Source organism: Oryctolagus cuniculus, chromosome X, assembly GCF_051225735.1.
Source record: "Oryctolagus cuniculus isolate XC-2025 breed Fujian yellow rabbit chromosome X, ASM5122573v1, whole genome shotgun sequence".
Lineage (NCBI taxonomy): Eukaryota > Metazoa > Chordata > Mammalia > Lagomorpha > Leporidae > Oryctolagus > Oryctolagus cuniculus.
The window spans coordinates 100,765,583-100,782,607 of record NC_142888.1 but is presented as its reverse complement, the minus strand read 5'-3'; the positions used below and the strand labels follow the sequence as shown (position 1 = coordinate 100,782,607).

General features: G+C 39.4%; 1 protein-coding gene across 4 annotated transcripts in view; it reads right to left on the bottom strand.

Annotated features, from left to right (window-relative positions):
- The window catches only part of GRIA3 (glutamate ionotropic receptor AMPA type subunit 3), a 318,320-nt gene that overhangs the window by 139,861 nt on the left and 161,434 nt on the right, over positions 1 to 17,025 (bottom strand). For all 4 annotated transcript variants that reach the window (XR_011385359.2, XM_008273165.5, XM_002720270.6 and 1 more), the window contains exon 4: positions 16,759 to 16,946. Coding sequence is in view for 3 of the 4 variants with exons in the window: in XM_008273165.5 (XP_008271387.1) it covers positions 16,759 to 16,946 (188 nt within the window). In the remaining variant the exon portion in view is untranslated. The remainder of the gene's footprint in view (positions 1 to 16,758; positions 16,947 to 17,025) is intronic.

Below are 17,025 nucleotides of genomic sequence, written 5' to 3'. Positions count from 1 at the left end.
AATTATTAACCCAACTTATTATTAATTATTAACCAACAAATATCCTGCCATCCCAATTGGACTTTAAGTCATTGGGGGCAGTCCCAGTTTCATACTTCTGAGTGTGCACATCACTCCTTATGCAGTGCCCTGGAGACAGATATTCCGTGGCTGCTTGGAATGATGATAAAGGAAAGGGCTCCAGAAACAGGGACGAAGGCTGGGAAGTGCTATTCCCTTTAAATGTTTTCTTTCTGGTCCAGTATGCTTTCGGATGAACAGATCACCTTAACCTAAACACTAATTCAAGGCAGTTGGGTGGGAAATGGGATGGGGTAAGAAATCAAGTGACTTATTCAGGGAACTAATATGTAGATGTCTATTTAATACATGTATTGCCATTATCTTGGGCACCAATAGTATGGGTGCTAGAGCAGAATCTATGTTTAAATCCTTGCTATTTGACTCACTAGTTGTATGTAGTCATTATGTGTGTGAGTACCTCTTTCAGCACCTCAATTTCTCATTGTAAAACGAAGGGGTAGTTTAAAGCCTAAGCAGAATCTTTTCAAGTAAGATACCATATTACTGTATTGGCTTGTGGGAAAAATGTTTCTTGTGGCTCTGAAGACCATGATGAAAGGTCAAGTTGTACTCTGTGTATGCTGTTTTTATTGGTATGAGACGTCTATTCTGCTTTATGACATCTGAGTCCATCTCAATTTCTTTTCAAGTATTTATTTATTTATTAGAGGGAGAGAGAGAGAGAGAGAGAGAGAGAGAGAGAGAGAGCCTTCAAATACTGGTTCACTCCTCAAATGCGTGCAACAGCTGGAGCCCCAGGTAGCCAGGAACTCAACCCAAGTCTCTCATGTGGATGGCAGGAACCCAATTACTCGAGCCATGACCTGTTGCCTCCTAAGGTTCACATTAGCAGAAAGCTGGAATTGGGAGCACAGCCAGGGCCTCAAACCAGACACTGCAATATGGAATATGGACATCCCAAGTGGCACCTTAACTGTTATGTCAAATGCTACCCTCCCAATTTCTTAATTGGTACTATTTATAAGCATTTACCCTGACAAGTAAATGGGGATTGTCATACCTTGGCAAATGTGTTTCCATCTCCTTTCCCCAAACTAAATGAAGTTTGATGAGTATTTGTGTGAAGACTTAGTTCAATAACTTATGAGAAGAAAGCCCCCTCTGATCCCTGAGTCAGGCTAAGGTGTTTCTTCTGCATCCCCTTTACGATCTGTGTTCCTCTCTGTCACTTCTCACACTAGACCATGATAATCTGTTTACTTGGCTGGCCCTCTACTAAATCATGGCTCCTTAAGCGCTGGCACCGTGCCTTATTTGTTTTTTACTTTTTATTTAAGCATACTAATTCTTATCAAGGACTACAGAGATACAAGCATGAATAGGAATGCTGTTTTGCTTTCGAGGAGAGCCTGAAACCATCTCCTTACATTTCAACATATCTCTTGGAAAAAATTATGCATAATAGCATCCTTTCTTTTTCTTTTTTTGTACAGTTAAGAAGACAAAGCCATTCACTTGTTTTTCTCACTTCAAATATTACTCATACTTATGTAGTTTCTGTGAAAGGAACACAAGAATAATGTGTCCCTTTCAGTTTCCCCAAGGAAAGGAGTCTGCACTGGTCCTCTCTATGCAGTGTTTCTATTAGATATGTTGCATTCTGTTGTAATGAAATTACAAAAAGAACCATCCCTACAAACGATCCCCATATTACTCTAGAGTACAATAAAGGAAAAATTATCTCTATCTGACAACTTTTCAGTTAAGCTCTGAGCAAAGCAAATGATATAGACTTCAAGAAAACAGTTTGCTGCATGAACAGCTTTCTCTGTATTTGGAGAAACCATATCATTTTGTATTAACTCATAAACCCTCCAGTACCTGAATCATTATTAACATTATTCTTTTTCTTTAATAGAATTTGATGGCATGATATTGGCATGCCTGCATTCTTGACATGCGTTAAGAAAGTTAAAGAGTATGAGTTGCAGGTCATTGTGTGGTAAGGACCATAAAAGAAAGTGGTTAAAATTTCATATATACTGTCTTTTGGGAGGTCAAGGTTAACTGGCTATTGTTTAGCAAGCAGGGTGTTGTGGTGAAGGCTGCAGTTGAGTCATTGGGGGAAGCAACACTAGAAAATTTTCTCAGGTGAAACTATCTTCCTACTTAGTTCAATAATGCAGATTCAGTGCCTTATCCTCAACAGGTTAGATGTGAGAAGTAGCTACATCCAACTCTCACTTTCTGGGAAGGAGACAAGAACAACATTACTTTTCCCTACAAAGGAGAATGCTTGAGGATTCAAGGATGGGCTGGCTGACACCTGTTATTGATGTGGTGAATGCAGAAGAGCTGATGGCTCTGTACAGAGATGCAATTTCCTGCCACTTCCTGCAACTCTCTTTGAGAGATTTGATGGTGGTTGCCATGGACACCAAATGGCGAGGAGGCTTAGGCTAGAGTTTGAAGGATTGTGCTGTGCTTGAGTGAGGGGGATTGAAATGAAGTTAATGTGTGTAAACAGAAGGTATCTTTTTTGTTTGTTTGTTTCTGCTTCTAAGAAAACTGCAACAAAGAAGTCTTTCAAGCAACAATCGATTTATATTGGCCAGGGAAGAGGGAGGAGGAGTAATTTATTGAGTAGGAGGAGGTTCTCAAGTTAAGCATGAGCAGTAGTTTGAAATAGGTCAAGAGAAGTGCAGGGGACTCTCAGAGCTGCTGAAGAGATGGCAATGAAGGCAAGGCACTTAAGAGTGGTCATGAAGAAACCTTCTGTAGTACCCTCTTTGACTCCATTGCATCAATGTCCTTGGGTCCTCAACTCTTAATCTGAGATATGCTATTACTGATGTCACACTCAATTCTGTCTTTATTTATTATATTTACCCCTGCAAGTGTGTACAGTAGGTCTTTTAGATAGCATAATATCCAGGTTCTGATTTGCAAATTGGTTCACTCAGTTACCATGTTTCTGTATTCCCTTTACTAAGATTGGAAGGCACATTTTCTGCCAATGCTAAGCCACATCCTTCCTGTCCCAGTCCTCAATAACAAGCCTGTTAGAACTAGAGCTAGGATTACTGCTATTGAGGCAGCTAAAGGCATGAAAACAGTTTTAAATCAAACCTCTTAAATCTGAATGCACTACATTTTTTTTTGATCCATTCATCCCATTTTGTTAGGGAAGACCTGTTGGGCCTATACAACTATATTCAAAATGCTTGCCACTGTCTTAGTAGTACTCATAAGTCTATACCTTGATGATCATGGTAAGGTAGCATCATACTGTTGAAGACAGGTAAGAGAGCTTCTAATGTCCTGGGAGCATGTCCTAACCGCTTTCATGAGCCAGATGAAGGTGCTTAATGAAGTCTTCTAGGACTCTACCAGGTCAGTCTCTTTCTCTTGATTTCTGCCTCAGATTATAGAAGGAACTTTTTGAGTTCTCAGGCTCAGTGACCACACGTTCCTTTCCTCATGCATTTTCTTCCCTTTAAGAAATTAGGTGCAGCAATTCCATTACACCTTGTATTTGTAGACTTACCCACTCAAGGATCTTAGAATACCTTAGAGAAATTGTCTGATTCATCCTGATGTCATCCTAGTAAGGTGGAGAAAGATTTTAATATTTTATGGCTGAAAGTCACTAAGATGATAAAACATGAGGTGGATATACAAGTTCATCCAATAATCTTGAGATATAACTCAGCCTGATTTCTAGTTTGGTTTAGCACTGGATTCCTCCACAAAGCACTTGGTCAGTTTATTATTTTGGTTTAGAGCAGGATGATGGTGGTACATGTATATTTGGGAAGCTATTTTGTATCTATCTATTTTAAAAGGTTGGAGGTAGAATCTTGGTATCTGGCTACTAATCTCTTCCATTTTAGCTCCACCTCTAGTGACATGACACTAATTATCACCAATCTCCCCAAACCCTGACCTTGTCCTACTGAATGGTGCCCATCACTTGTCAATTTATTGTAACCTTTGGGTAGAGGCAGTGTGATCCTGTCAAATCTGGACTGAAGGAAAATTGTTCCAACAAGGATGGGGTTAATTTGACTAGAAGCATTCAGGTGGGTGGCTGGTAACAGTATCATCAAAGTGGTCCAGGGCTGTTATCCACAGTCAATCTCACAGCAGTCTAGAACTCTGCATGTATCAATAAATGGTCTTTGCAGTATGAGTGCAGAAAGAATGTGACTGCACATTTTATTTTTTGTTACTGCTCTTAGTTTGCATTTGCTTGGTTCTTCTCTGTAGGGGAGTCCAGATGTTTAAGTTATTTTAAACGTAAGGGTCCTGGTGAACTTGAACAAACACTAGCTTTTGTAATGTTGTTGTAAAATATGGTTCTTACAGCCCTCATGAAACTGTTAAAGCATCTGTTAGAATCTAGGACAGGACTCGTGTAATCATGCAGCTGTGTGACAAACCTTCTAATTGCTACATTTGTGTTGCTCTTAATTGGGAAAATTTCCTAATACAGCTGGATGATGATTTTTAAAAATTTGTTAATGTTTACAAGCTGGTAATTCTAACCCGTTGGACTTTGTCAACCTCTCAGTGCCTGCAAAGACTTAGCCAGGGTGTTCGCAGCGTAAGCCACAAAAAGTAGGATGTATCAGGGTGCTTCCCTCCTATGCCAAGTGAAAACATATTCATTGCCTGTGGATGTATAAAATAGCTGTACATGGTTAACGTTTTCTTTGTATATTTTTTAAAGAATGGATCTGAGATCTCACTTGATTTAAGTGATAGGGTTAACTCGAAATTTGTTCCCTTTGAATTGGTTCAGATTTTTATAATTTTAAAATAAGGTGCCAGCCTTCATCCTAAAATGCTGGTGCTAATGAGTGGAAGAGATGGTCTTGATTGAATACAGTTTTTCTGGAATCTACTGTATGGTGCTGTGTGCAAAGGGCAGCTGAGCAGGAGTATAACAGTGGATATAGATATAATGAGTGAATTATGGTAGGCTTGTGAGGAACAAATCTCAGTTAATCAGAGTCCAACTACCAGAAGCCCTTAATTAATAGGAATTTTCCCCAGGCATTTTCCAGAAGGGCTCATGTGATATTTATATATACATATGTGGCACAGCTTTGATCAACCAGAAACTCCTATTAATGGGGACATTTGTTGTTCTGTGAGAGACAGGTAAATGATAAACTTCCAGGCCGTGTCTTGGCCTTAGGGCATATTATCTCAATCTCCCTATCATTTCTATCTACAAGTCTCAGCAAAGCTCACTCACGTTGGGGTTTGCAAGAGTCTCAGGCAGCAAAGAAACATTTAATGATGGTAGCTAGCCTGGCAATCTGAGAAAGCAGGAACGTTGATTCACAACTCTTTAGATATTCTGCCTTAGAGAATTATTGTGTTGCTTTATCCCCTTATTAGATTGTGAGCTGCTTTAGCAGGGAAGATATATACTTCTCCCCATCCCTAAAATACCATAGCTAGCACTGAGTATGGCAAAATGGGTTGGAAACTCAATTGATATGTCTGGAATTGAATTTCCTACCTTGTTTTTCACAGCTCTGGGAATCACAGCCTATTGGAACTGGAAAGGACCATCATATTCAACACATTTACTTTATAGCTTAGGAAATGGAGACTAAGATAGATTGACTTTTTTAAATCATACTGCTTGAGGCAAGAACTCAAGTCTCTTGCCTCGAGGCTTCCCTGCACAGCTTTACCAAATCCCCGGTGTCTTCAGTCATCCTAAGGACTCTCATGAAGTTCCCTAATAAAACCTAATTTGAATTTGTGTTGATTTTTAAAATAAAAACCCTCAAACCTCACAGAAAATAATCAAGCAAATAATGAGGTATCACAATTTTTTTAAATGGAAAGAGGAAATTGTTGGCGGAGTAGGAACATTTCCTTTTTAAGACCAAAGCTTCTATCATCTGATACAAACAAGAGTCTTGCTGATTCAAAGTAATGATCTTGAATGAGTTTTTTCTCTTTATTTTCCCAGAGGGGATTTGCTTCTAAATAGTCACAAAGTCAGTCTAGCTAGTCTAATGTGAAGTATGACCAAAGAATCAGGCCATCTTTTTTAATAAGCCGAAGATAAAACCCCTAAATATAGAATACTTATGTCTGCTACTAACTCCTAGGATAAATATCTTTGCATTTTAGGGAACAAGTTTATAAAAGGCTGCCAGTGAATGTCGAAGTCGCTAACATGTTGAAGTAAAAGCTTTTTACTGCAAATGCAGAGTTCCACTCATTTAGATCTGGGAGGACATGAGGTTAGACTGAAGAGAAGACAGGGGTTTTTCTATGGGACACCACTGTATAGTTTGGAGGTAAATTTTTGTTACCAAATATTTATTTAGACAGTCCAATATATGTTAAGAAGTATAAAATCACCATATTAAGTAATAGAGACTGCTGGACCCCTTGATTAGTTAGTAACCAAAAAAGTTCCTGAAAAGCAGCCAATTTTAGAGAGAAGCTTGGATTCGTTGGAGGCAGGGAAAGAAGGGGAACAACCTGGAAATGTACAATAGCAGGTGAACTAAGGTCAATGGGTATATATTGTTTGATGTCTGCAAACTTGCTCATTAGGAGATTGGGAGCAGAGAAAGCAAAGAGAAATGGGTCTCTTCTTTCACACATGGGCATTAATATGCACCTGGGAGAAGACGACAGAGACACATTTATAGGTACTATAAACACTTTGACTTTACATTTTGTGATTAATGACATGAAAAAAACCTCTAGGCTTTTTCTAATTCCTTTTATTCTACCAGAACTTATATACCTAGCCTGATATTATTTTGCACCCCTCAAGATGCTGTTCTTCAACTTGATCCACATTGCTAAGGATTATTAAAAGTTCTAAAGGAAAAGAAAGGGGGAGAGAGAGAGAGAGAGAGAGAAAGAGAGAGATGGAGGCAGTGGAAGGCAGGCAGGCAGGAACGACAGACAAATGACCTTTTGTTTCTCCCAACAGTGCCTAGTGTAGTGTTCTGAATATAAGCCCTTGTGTGATGCTTTTACCTCAGAACAGTTAGCTCACCTTTGGAAAAATTTCCATTTCAGTTACAATGCCTATTTTAGTGATCTGATCCCATTTGCCTTTTCTCTTTTTCATGAGTTACCTCCTGAATATACAGTGATTTTTATTAGGTAGCTGAGTAATTCCTCATCTACTCCAATAGGTCCCATTCCATACAGCCCTTCTTCCTCTCATGGAGGCATGAACTCAGATCACCTTTTGAAATCCAGTTAATTATCATCTGCCAAATCTTTGAAGGTTCTGTATGACTGCTCACCAGCCGTCCAGTCCAGGCAGGCAAAGAAATGGCATCCTGCTTTGGTTTCGTGTAACCCCAGTGTTGCTGTCCTGCCTCTTGTCCGGTATCCCACCACCATATAATCTGAATGTCATGAAGGACACAGGCATACATGTGAACTATAGAACTATACTTTGTAGTGGTAGAAGAATGTTTAGCCCTCAGCTTATAATCACATGGCAGCAGGTTTCTAGAACATTGGAATTCTAAGAATAATTTTTTTTTCTTAGATTAAACTCTAGTGTTGAAAATAATATAAGCAGACATAGTGCTTTGGTGTAAGTTGCGGCAGTGGGTATGGAGTGCAGAAGAAGAGATTTGATATGTCTGTCCATCCAGACGTGTAATTTATTCTAACAATGCCTCCTGATTATCTTATCTCTCAAACTTTGGATAAGGTGAAATGGAATATCTATGGAATAAAATAAATGATATAAAGATATCAGAAAGGTTTCCCAGGAGTAGCCTATAGTCCCTCCTGACAGACCGGAAAAGTAGGACATAATTTTCCCAAAATTTGATGGGACTCCCTGCTTTGATCTGTGGCACCCAATTTGGCTTTTCTGTCCCTCTCCCTTTTCCCCTTGATGTTCAACCAGTTATTAGCTTTTCAAAAAAACTCTGAAGACCAAAAGAAAAAGAAAACAAAGTCTTTGTATTTCACTATCTGTTCTATGAGGAACTCTCTAGAGCACTAAGCTCATCGCAGCAGCCTTTTTAAAAAATTTTTAAAAAATTTTTTAAGGAATACAAATTTCATAGCACAACTTTAGGAATATAGTTATTCTTCCCACCATACCCGCCCTCCAACCCACACTCCCACCCCTCCTCCTCCTCCCTCTCCCCTTGCCAGTTCCATTCTCCATTAAGATTCATTTTCAATTAACTTTGTAGACAGAAGATCAACTCTATACCAAGTAAAGATTTCAACAACTTGTACACACACACACGCACACACACAAAACAGTTTGAGAACTAGTTTTACAGTTAACTCTAATATAACTCATTGTGGACAGAGGTTCTGCATGAGGAGTTAGCACACAGTGACTCCTGTTGTTAATTTAACAATTAACACTCTTAAGTATGGAGTCAGTGACCACACAAGGTTCTTGAAATGAGCTGCCTAGGCTATGGAAGCATGTGAGTCCACAAACTCCATCAGTATTTGGACAAGGCCATAAGCAGAGTGGAAGTTCTCTACTCCCTTCAGAGAAAAGTACATCCTTCTTTGATGGCCCCTTCTTTTTGCTGGGGACTCACTCACAGAGATCCTTCATCTAGAACATTTTTTGCCACAGTGTCTTGGCTTTCCATGCCTGAAATGCTCTTATGGGCTTTTCAGCCAGACTTGGAAGACTTAAGAGCTGATTCTGAGGTCATAGTGTTACTTAAAGCGATTGTCATTCTATGAGTCTGGACAGCAGCCTTTCTCACCTGGATCTAAGGGTTAGCCTGTGTGGGAGGGAGAAACATGCACCTTGGGGCACTGCTGCTCAGATTTGGTGGCCCAGAAAAGCTAACGACATCCCTTAATCCTTATCTTATGGGCATTTGTGCTTCCCCGTGACCAGTCCTACTTTATGCTTGGTTTTTCTGGAAGCTAATGGGGTGGGGAAACGGAGCTGTACCTGCCAGACATTGCCAGTTACATTTGAGTTATTCCTTTGCAAGGGAAGGAGGAACTGAGAAACACCTAGGACAGTTTTTGGTAAAACGATGGAGGTTGTGGTTCTTTACTGGAGAAGAAATGCGTGCAGATGGGAATGCCAGTTGTACAAATGAAAATACATCAAAGGGTTTGTGAAAAATGAAATTAAGAGGAAGTTTATTTTGGTGTAAAAAAATTGAAATCCATGTATACACAGAGCTTTCAAAAAGTTAATGGAAATCAATATTATGAAAAACCTATGTACAGATTCCCAGATTTTTGCATTAAAATAATCTTAACATTTAATTCCATTTTCCATCAATTTTTTGAAGTACTTTTGTACATGTGACTCTGAGCAAAAGTACCTTTTTCAATTTATTCCACTCTTCTGGGGCCCATTTTTTAGTTTGATTGTTTTGGTACCATAGGCAAATGAATCTATTCATAAATGAACTCTTCTCCAAAGGGTGGAATTAAGGGGCATATTTTCAATTCCGTGTGTTAATGGGATGTGGCTCCTCATTAAGTGGAGAAAATATCTGTGAGATGCTTGTGGCATACGTGAAGATGCTCCAGGACTCATCAGGATGCCTGTCTCTTAAAACTGGTTGAATCTACTCCTGTCAGAAAGCTCAGTCATCATATGCAAGGCTGATTAGTGCTGTGTTTAACAGTCAGCATCTGGAGTCCAACTCCCTGGGTTCACATTCCAGCTCCACCACCTCTTAGCACTGTAACCTGTAAATCGCAACTTCCTTACCTTACGATGAGGCTTAACTCACATGAGATATAGTAGGGTACTGCAAAAAGGTTGTGGCAAAATGGAATCAAGACAGGTCTATTTGAGTGCAAAAACATTTAAGTCTAGGCATAGTTTTTTTTTAATAATACTCATTTTCCATGAACTTTTGGAATTACCCTTGTGTATACACAAAGACATTGCTTAAAATAGTATATAGAACATCGTAAGCACTTAATGCATATTTGTTATTAAAAACATCCAGTTAGCACATGTGGCTCAAAGTTTTAGTGTCTTTACTCCAAGTGATACTGAAAAATCTAGTTACTCTTCCAATAATCTTCCCTTATGAATCAACATGTTACCCAATATCATGTCAGAAAGAAAAAAAGAGGTCTTAAAACTAGCTACATTCAGTAAAATCTATGCATTTCTCAAGTCTCTGAATTTGCTCTTAAGATATGACTTTCTATTGAACTGTTACCTTAGAAAAGCCATGAAGACACTGTTCTTGACCGACAGTCCTTAAATATCTTATTTATATAAGTACAGAAACTCACCATTTGTGAGTAAATGGCTATGGTTACCACTTATTGAGTGTTTACTGGGTGTCAAACACCATGCCAGGTGCTCGTCACATATTTTGTCATTTGATCTTCATAATAACCACGAAAGGCAGTATGGGAACTGTTTTTAAGATGAGAAAATTGAGCCTTGGCTAAATCAAGTCACTTTCTCCTGTGTCACATAATGGGGACTTGACAGGGTTAGTATTTAAAGTCACGTCTGTTTGATTTCGAAACATGTGTTTCCTCACCTGTACCACAAATTACTCCAAGAGGAAAGGCTGTTACCCAAAAGAAGCTAACGAACTGGTAAGTCGGCCAAATGTTCTACAGGGAACACTGAGAGTGAGAGCTGGACAAAAGGGAGAGGAACTAGACAACAACCACTTTCTGTTGAGCCGAGGGTGAGGCAGGGAGCAGGCATAACCCTAACATTTTTGCTTCACTTTTACCAGGTCAGGCTGTTGGCAGCCGTGCTGTGGTGCCTGCGATTGCTAGACATATATTTTTTTAAAGATTTATTTATTTATTTGAAAGTCAGAGTTAAACACACACACACATACAGGGTGGGGGGAGAGGTCTTCCATCCAATGGTTCACTCCCCAACTGGACGCAATGGCCAGAGCGAGAGAGAGAGAGAGAGGTCTTTCATCCGATGGTTCACTCCCCAACTGGACGCAATGGCCAGAGCTGCACCAATCCGAAGCCAGGAGGTTCTTCCCGGGTCTCTGACACGGGTGCCCATTTCCCACTGCTTTCTCAGGCCACAGCAGAGAGCCAGAACAGAAGTGGAGCAGCCGGGTCTCACACTGGCGCCCACATGGGATGCTGGCGCTTCAGGCCAGGGCATTAACCTGCTGCGCCAAAGTGCTGGCCCCTTGCTAGACATATTTTACAGTGAACCCTGTCTCCTTTGTCTGACAGCTTCATACTTTAGAAGGGCCCCTAATATTGTCCGTCCTACTAAAATTGTTAACTTTATAAACCTGGCTTACTAACTTAGTTGTTTCATTTCTCAAAATGACTGTCTTCGAGGTGACACCTAGAGCTCTTCAAATGAAAGAGACTTAAGGGATTGACCTGCTTCAGGGCTAGTGCTTACTTAAGAAGTGCTACTTCTACATCATCTTGATGAAGCAATTTTAACCTGGAATATCTCCAGGGGAATTCATATATTCTGTAATTTTCCTGGGTAGAACATTAAGTGTATTGATTTCAGGCCCACTCAGTTTGCACATGTTAAAATTCAGGCAGAAGACATGCTGAGGTTTACTTTGGAAATACCTATGGGAGAAAGGGAACATGGTAAAGACTGAAGGAGCATGACTGGCTACGTGGCATAGTGGGTTGAGCTGCTGCCTGTGGTGCTGTTATCCTATATGGGCAGTGGTTTGTCCTGAGTGCTCCACTTCTGATCCAGCTCCCTGCTAATGGGCCTGGGAAAGCAGCAAAAGATGGTCCAAGTCCTCGGGCTTCTGTACCCACATGGGAGACACAGAAGGTGCTCCTGGCTCCTGGCTTCAGCCTGGCCCAGCCCCAATCAATGCAGCCGTTTGGGGAGTGAAGCAGTGGATGGAGGATCTCTGTCTCCATCTCTCCCTCTCTCTCTGTAACTGCCTTCAAACAAATAAATCTTTAAAAAAAGACTGAAGGAACAATGTTTAAATCTCTTTATGGGGACAAACTATTATGTATTTAATGGACAGGTAAATTAGGAAATACTCTTTTCTGTGCATTAAAATAAGTCTTCTAGGGGCTGGCATTGTGGAGCAGCAGGTTGAGCTGCCACTTGTTGACACTGGTGTCCCGTATCAGAGTGCCAGTTCGAGTCCTGTCTGCTCTGCTTCTAATCCAGCTCTCTGCAAATGCATTCTGGGAGTCAGACAATGATAGCTCAACTGGTTGGGTCCTTGTGACCCACGTAGGAGATCAGGATGGAGTTCCTGGCTCTTGGCTTCAGCCTGGCCCAGACCTGGCTTTGGCAGCCTTTTGAAGAGTGAACCAGGGAGTAGCAGATCTGTCTCGCTCTCATTCTCTGTTACTCTTTCAGATCAATCAATCTCTAACACAAGTCTTCTGCAACGATCTTTACTTGTGAACACATTGGATTATCTTGAGATTTTTATATATTCTTGAAAACAATCATAAATTTTCCAGATCTGATATTTTACTAATTCAGCATGGCATCACCTTCATATAGCCTGAACTGGTGATATTTTATTTTCTTCCAGTTTCCTCCCTCCTTTATAATGAGTTCTTTCTAATGCTGATTCTCTCTCTAGTCTAGTTAAGCTCATTTGCTGTGATACTGTCCTTAGGTATGCAGAACAGTTGGTCAGTGCCCTCTTTATGGTAACTCGCTATACTTGAGGACAGTGATTAAACTGCCTCTTGGCTCTCTTTCGCTGGGCTAAACAACTCCAACTCATTTAGCCTTTCCTCACAGGTCCTATTTTCCAATACTTTAATCATTTTTTTGCTGCTCTTCTTTGGATCGCCTCTAATTGCTTTGCAACTGTTTGAAGATGTAAACTGATGAGCAGGCCAAAGCCAGGATTTGGCAGCTACTGAATATCTGTTTAATGAATGACTTAGAAATTAAGGGTGGTGGTGCAAGAGGAGGGGTCTAGGAGTCAGATGATTTGACTTTTGTCCTTACTCTGCCATTGACTAGGATTGGACAGAGAGCTGCATTTGGACAAGTCATCTAAATGTCTCTAAGCCTGTTTATCATCTGTAAATGTGGGATAAGCACATCTACACCTGCCTACTTCCCACATTGCATCTTAAATATGATAATCTATGTGAAAACACTTTGTTTTGGCATCAACACACTATACAAACACTGTGTGTCAGGCACCTTTCTAACTGCTTAGTGTTTATTAACTCACCAAGGTATGGTTGTCATGTTCATTTTACTGTGAGAAAATGGAGGTACAGGGAATTAAGGAACTTGCCCAAGGTCACACAACTAGTAAGTGACAGAATCCATGTAGGCTAGCTGCAGGGTCTATGGTCTGAAATGGTGTGCTCTGCTGCCTCTCCAAATAGACATTATAGTTCCAACAAAGCCATTTTATTTGGGGGACCTGCTCTTCACAGGTGTGTATACTACTGGAGTAGAGTCATGGGTAGATAACTCGTTGAGGGGCAACCTTTTCAAAAGTTCTTGTTTAGATTGATCATTGAATTAATGCAGCAGTCAATTAGTAGGAAAAGGATCATGAATACAACATATTGCTAGAAATTCTATACTGGTTCAGGTCATTGATACATTTTCCTTAGTATAATTCAACCTCCCTGTAGAAAGTACTCTTAAGTTTTGGACTCAGAATCTATTGTTTCTAAATTTTGTCTATGAGATCCAACAGTCTTTCATGGTGTCATTTGTCTCTTTTGCTTTCTCTTTGTTAATGCTTATAACTAAATTTAGAAAGCCTCCCTTGCAGATGAACTGGTGAAGAGAGATATTAAGGACATATTAGTACCTAATTGAGTCTTTTCCTGTGCTGTAGTCTGAAGGGTTGAAAGAGTTTAAAACGCAGCTTTGGAAAGAAATGGTGAAAGAATTTTGATTTACTGTATAAGTGTTTGACTATTCACAGGGAAAAATCAAAACTCATATTATGAAATGGGAAGGTTATGTTGTATAACACCACATTGAAAGTCTGGTTATTTTTGAAAAATTATACCATACTGAAGTATTTTCACTAACACCCATTGGATATAGAATGCAGTATAAACTTATTTTATGCTAAAATCTGATTCATTAGGAGTAGTGGGATTATAGTGTAACAGGTTCTTCTACTTTAAATGGTGGTATGAAGTATCATTTTGTGGGCTACTGTAGAAGTTTCCTTCCATGAAAATAACCCCAAGCAAAGTCAAAAACATTCTTGGAGAATGAGGACATCTCTAGGGAGAACCTGACACTGATTGAGTTGTAAAGGTTGTCATTCTAGCCAGGATCTTCCTAGTGAATTGTGTTTGGTAAGTTTGTCAAAAGAATGGTTAAAAACCAGTGAGAAAAATATCTCTGTATTGTAGCATTCAACTTTTGAAAAAAAAAAAAAGGTTTTCTCTAAAGAAATATTTGAAGTATAGCTCATTTTAAATAATTTATTTAATGAGAAATTTATTTTTATATAAAGAAATAAATTATGGCAAATTCATGATATTTTTGGAATAGACTTAAGCAGAGAGCCAGCATCTTAAACCTTTCTAATAAAGTGTATTTCTATAATCACATCATGGGGCTGTAGGCACTTTTTGCCTTTGAATGAAAATAATGAAATTTCAGAGGAACTTACTGAAATGTGCTTGCTCAATATCCATCCATCTATCCAATACTATGTGCCAGATACTCTGTTGGACACTGAATATAAAACAGTGAGCAAGATAACCTGGTCCCTATCTCATAGAAATTATGGTGTAGTAGGAACTCCTTAAATGGTAGGAAAAGAAATCACGTGTTGATGGTTTTGTGGCAATTTTTTGAAAGAGGAAAAAGGAATATATGAAATGAATTCTACCCCTTACCCAGATGTTGCTAAAATGTTTCTTTGGCAATGTTCTCTGAAAAATTGTGTATCAAGTAATTCTGAGGGATACTGTGCATATAGAAGAAAGCCAGAGAAATGAAGCATGAAGAGTAGAGAGCTTTTAAATAATGCTAACTCAGTTTTCCTGAAAGTATGTAGTAATAATGGTTATTTTTCTATAGCATCTTGTATCTTTTGAAGCAATTATACCAACCATATGAGGTAAAGCAAATTTTATTTTCTCCATTATCTAGATGAGAAAACTGAGGCATAGTCATTTAAGTAGTTGAAGTCCTGCAGCTAGAGAGAAGTCAGAACTCTACACTGCTTTTTCTATCACGTCCTGCTAAGAAACCTCGGACTCTGAGTACAAGGGTCCATAAAATCCAAAGGACTTAACAGAAGGTAAGATATTCAGAAAGCTAAATTCACTAATAAAAAAGAGGAAAAACAAAGAATGACAAGGAAGATGTTCCCTCTGCTTTGGACTATTAAGTAGGTCACCCACTAAAAGGCTATTTTGGTATAAAATTTTAGAGGGCATGTAGTACACACACCAGCATCACTGACCTGATTCTTCACTTTTAAGATGTAAGGAAATCAAAGGAAGATTTTTTTTTGGTGGTGGGGGGGAGGGCACGGGGAGAATGGGATCATTTGAGTATCTCAAAAGAATGTTAGTTGGGAAACTTGATTTAACCAGGCTAGTGCTCTAGATTTTCCCTATCTGAAGTGTGTGATTCAGCAGAGTGATGCTGTTCCTAACAAGGGGACTGCTTTGTTATATACACTCAGCAATTTCCCTCCACTCCCCTTCCCTTCCCTTCCTTTCCTTTTTGAAAACCATTTTTTGTGCACTCTCTCCTTATGGTGGCATATTTGACAAATCATTAATGCTTAATTTGCTATAAAGCAGCTCTCGCAGGCAAAGAGTGCTCACTATAATTTCAATCTCTGAAGCTGTTTTGGCCCCCAGGTATGCTGGTATTGAATTAGAATGGAAATGTTTTCCTTACAGTTTTGTTTATGGCAGCATAGGTACTTTGTTATTAACTGGCAAGTTGAGACCTCTAAGGGGAATGATAAAGTTTTAGCACATTTCAATTTGACTCTTCACCCTAAACTGAGTATCCATTTAGTTTAGGGTGAAACATTTATTCTAATATTTTTTGGCCTGAAATTTACATATCCAAAATTTAATAATGAATACCCTGTGGCCCATTGAATTTTCCCTCCTGTACTTTTTCACTTTGTTCACATTTTGAAAATATGAACATCTTTTCTCATATACCATCTTATCTTACAAATGACCTTAAATTTCTCCCTCTTTCTCTCTCCCCTGACACCCTGAGGGATAATCTACAAAAATATTGACAAATTTGACCTTAGTGAGTACTTCCCTGACACTCTGCGTACACATATTTATCAAGAATGGCTGGTGATTTTTGGAAGAGCCTGGGAATAGTGCATAGATTCTAGCAATGAGGCTCCTGCAACAAAATCCTCTTCTCCTACCCTTCCTAATCTTTCATCTTTTCTGTAATGGGAATAAGGTATGGAGAAGGAAGGGGATTACTTTGAAAAGTTTTCTATGATACAGAGGTGTGGAAGTGTGTTTTTTTTTAAATCTGATAGGTGGCATTAAATCGCAGAAACTTTCAGATTCATCATGGTATGCAATTTTCAATGGTTTAGATTTTCTTCTCTTTCCTCTTTTCCCCTCTTCCCTGCCCCCACACCGCCTGCCCCGAGGCCCTGCTTCCATCACCTCTGCAGCCACTGAGGAGGAAAAAAGGGTTAGAGAAGAACTGGTGGCACATTTAGTCTGCTGGCTACTTAATTTATTAGCAGATATGAGAACTGCCTCAGGTTGATGATTTAACATTGTTGGCTGGGGATGGAATAAATCTCAACGCACCTGTTCCAAAATTGTGTTAATCCTTTCGACTTCACAGTCAATCAAGTACCGCTTTTCCTGCCTCCTGTCCATTTCTTCAATGATGCGCCTGAATTCTTGAACGTCCTTTATGTTTCCCACAGACCTTGCTGTCACTTGCCAGTTGTTTTGCACTGCTGCTTCCATAATCGCTTGGAGGATGGAAAATCCTGTAGAAGGGAAAACGGCTACAATGACTTTTTAAATTGTAAAAATCTCCCTGTAGGTATTAAAGATCCCACTGAGCTG